The sequence below is a fragment of the Crocuta crocuta genome, unplaced genomic scaffold (assembly GCF_008692635.1).
Source record: "Crocuta crocuta isolate KB4526 unplaced genomic scaffold, BGI_CrCroc_1.0 scaffold64, whole genome shotgun sequence".
Taxonomy (NCBI): Eukaryota; Metazoa; Chordata; class Mammalia; order Carnivora; family Hyaenidae; genus Crocuta; species Crocuta crocuta.
Window position 1 is genome coordinate 5,341,794 of NW_027530640.1, and position 2,644 is coordinate 5,344,437.

At 44.5% G+C, this 2,644-nt stretch overlaps 1 protein-coding gene across 6 annotated transcripts in view; it reads right to left on the reverse strand.

Moving 5' to 3' along the window:
* Window positions 1–543: 543 nt before the first annotated feature.
* Window positions 544–2,644, reverse strand: part of P4HA2 (prolyl 4-hydroxylase subunit alpha 2) — a 33,457-nt gene continuing 31,356 nt past the window's right edge. For all 6 annotated transcript variants that reach the window (XM_077768594.1, XM_077768598.1, XM_077768597.1 and 3 more), the window contains one exon: window positions 544–1,021. In XM_077768594.1, coding sequence (XP_077624720.1) covers window positions 951–1,021 — 71 coding nt within the window. In that variant the 3' untranslated portion in view covers window positions 544–950. The remainder of the gene's footprint in view (window positions 1,022–2,644) is intronic.

Consider the following 2,644-nt stretch of genomic DNA (forward strand, 5'->3'; position numbering starts at 1 on the left):
TAGGTGGTGATCTCGTGGTTCGTGGGTTCGAGCCCTGAGTCGGGCTCTGTGCTGACTGCCAGCTCAGAGCCTGGAGCCTGTTTCAGTCTGTGACTCCCTCTCTCTCTGACCCTCCCCTGCTCACGCTGTCTCTCTCTCTCCTAGAAATAAATCAAACACTTAAAAAAAAAAAAAAAGGATCTCTTCACTGGTGGTCAGATGGGTGCTCACGCTCACCTTCATAAACTGTACGTTTATATTTTGTGGACAACTCTGTGTATGTATCTCAAAATTTTTGAAATAGGAAATTTCAAATTCTAACAGCCATGAACACACAAGATCTCTATGTTCTCTGGGAGTCGAGGAGATACTATTCCTCTCACTTTCCAAAAAGGGTACTGAAGCTTGGAAATGTAAGTGCTGAAACCAGACCTAGAACCCATGGCCAAGGTTTTGCCACTCAAGTATACAGTACCGAGATTCTGCCTGCACAGAGAAGATGCACAGGAAATAGTGAACTTGGTATAAGCTCCCCCACCTTAAAAAATACTCAGAATAAGGCTCTTTAAGGCTTCTGGCAGGGACACTTTATTTTTTGGTTAAAGCCACTTTGATAGAAATGCCATAAAAACAAATATGTAAACAAGGTATCAGAACTTTGGTTCACTAAAACACCTCACACCTAAGACATCTGAGGTACAAAGGCACCTTGCTAGGTGCTAGACAGCCTTACTCTGCTGTAGCCACTCTGACTGAAACTCTGTGGCCAGAGGTGGCACAGGCTGACCAGAGAGGTTGGGACGCAGGTCACCCAGAACCCTCCCCAGTCGGCTCTCCCTTTGGTCCAGACAAATATTCACTCCAATGAAGATCCAAGTGACAAGGCCTGGAACATACAAAGGTGTCTGTCATGTCGAACTTGAGGATGACATAGGCTATGATGCCAGGAAGGAGAAGGGCAGGAAAGGAAGTCAGTCAACTTCTGTTGATCCACATGGTCTCAAGAATTCTTGTCCTCGTTCATGGAACCACTTATTGGAGACTGTGAACAGAAAGAAAGTATGTTAACAATCCTGTTGGCTAGTTTCACATACAAAATTAATGACTCCTTCATGATGACTCCAGGACTGGGGTCAAACATGAGTAAGACACGCTCTTATACCTCGAGTTGCTCATGAGCTCGTAAGGAAGATCTATATATAAACAGATTAATTGTATAAAAGTCTGTCAGTGATAAAAGATAGGTATGTGTACATTGCCATGGAAACTGAGCCAAAGGGCATTCATCTAACCCTGTGAGGGAAGACGAAACCCAGGGCTGGGACATGAAGCTGAAGAGGAGTTATCCAGGAAAGATGATGGCTATACCAGATGATTCTTATATCAAAGGGTCCAGGAAGTGGGAACAGGAGAAGAAAAACATCAAGGCATGACCCACCTTGGTGTTAAGGACCCCAAGCAGCTTGATATTACTGGGATTGAACTAAGATACAGAAGCTATGGATAAGGAATCCTGTCAGGACTGTGGGGGGCCTGGATGTCAACCTCAGGACCTGGGGACCAGCAGATCTGATCTGTGTGCTGTGGGCAGCAGAGTAGCAGAGCTGGTGCTAGCACTGTCACCTAAAGCTGTGTCCCAAATGCACCTTAAGCTGTGTCCTTAACAGAGACTTTCACAAGGATAAAACAAATTTATCCTAATGCACTACTGAAGTCAGAGAGCTTTTAAAATATAAGTATGAGATATACTTCGTTGAAAAAAACCAAATTGCCTATAAAGCTTATAGTGATAAACAGCAATCTCCCACCCACCCTCCCTCTGCCAAACTCCACTTCTAGAAGACATTCAATTCCTTTACTTGTTTCTTCTGATATTCTAGCACTTATTTCTAAATAACATGCTTATAGTGCTATCTCTTGACTTTGAATTTGGAATTCTTCCATACTATCCCTAAAACATCTACTTAGCATCTTTTATCTTCCCAATAAAGTCACAAATTTTAATTAATATTCAGTGCTTTACATTACTATGTCATGTAAGTGTTGCTCAGACCTGAGCCACCTAGCAGTGTATGCTGACATTTCTGGCACATTTTCTTTCCCCTTTTAGTCAGCAATTGCCCCATTTATTTTCTAATTGCTTAATTTTCTGTGAACCTACCACTAATATCCCCAACTTCTCCAGAAGGGTATAAACCCATGTCTTTTCAATCACTTCCTATCATCCTCACTCAAACCTCTCCCTGGCTCACCACGGCTGTTTCCAGAACAAAGCTCAAAGCTCAAGCTTTAGCCTCTGGCCCCAGCCTCAAGCCTCCTCTCCCGGCCCCAGTGCCACAGGCCTCCCTTTATGCAAGTGACAAAGGCGGCTGGTCCCCACACCTATGATGCCAGTTTTAGCATAGGCCTTGCTCCATATGGGCCCTGCTCTCTTGGGATACTCCTTCCTCTCTCTGACTCCAGTTCTGCCCCATTGCTCCCTCACCCTTTGCCAGAGTCCATTCCTCTGGAGAGCCATCCTAGACCTACTATGTTTGTGCAGCTATTCTTCCTTATAGCTTCCTCAGTCCTCTGGGCACCTCTGAGAGTATTCCCAACCAGCTTTCCTGACACATAACCAGCACTATGGTTAGCTATGTGGCTGGATGAGAGAAGGAGTTAATGG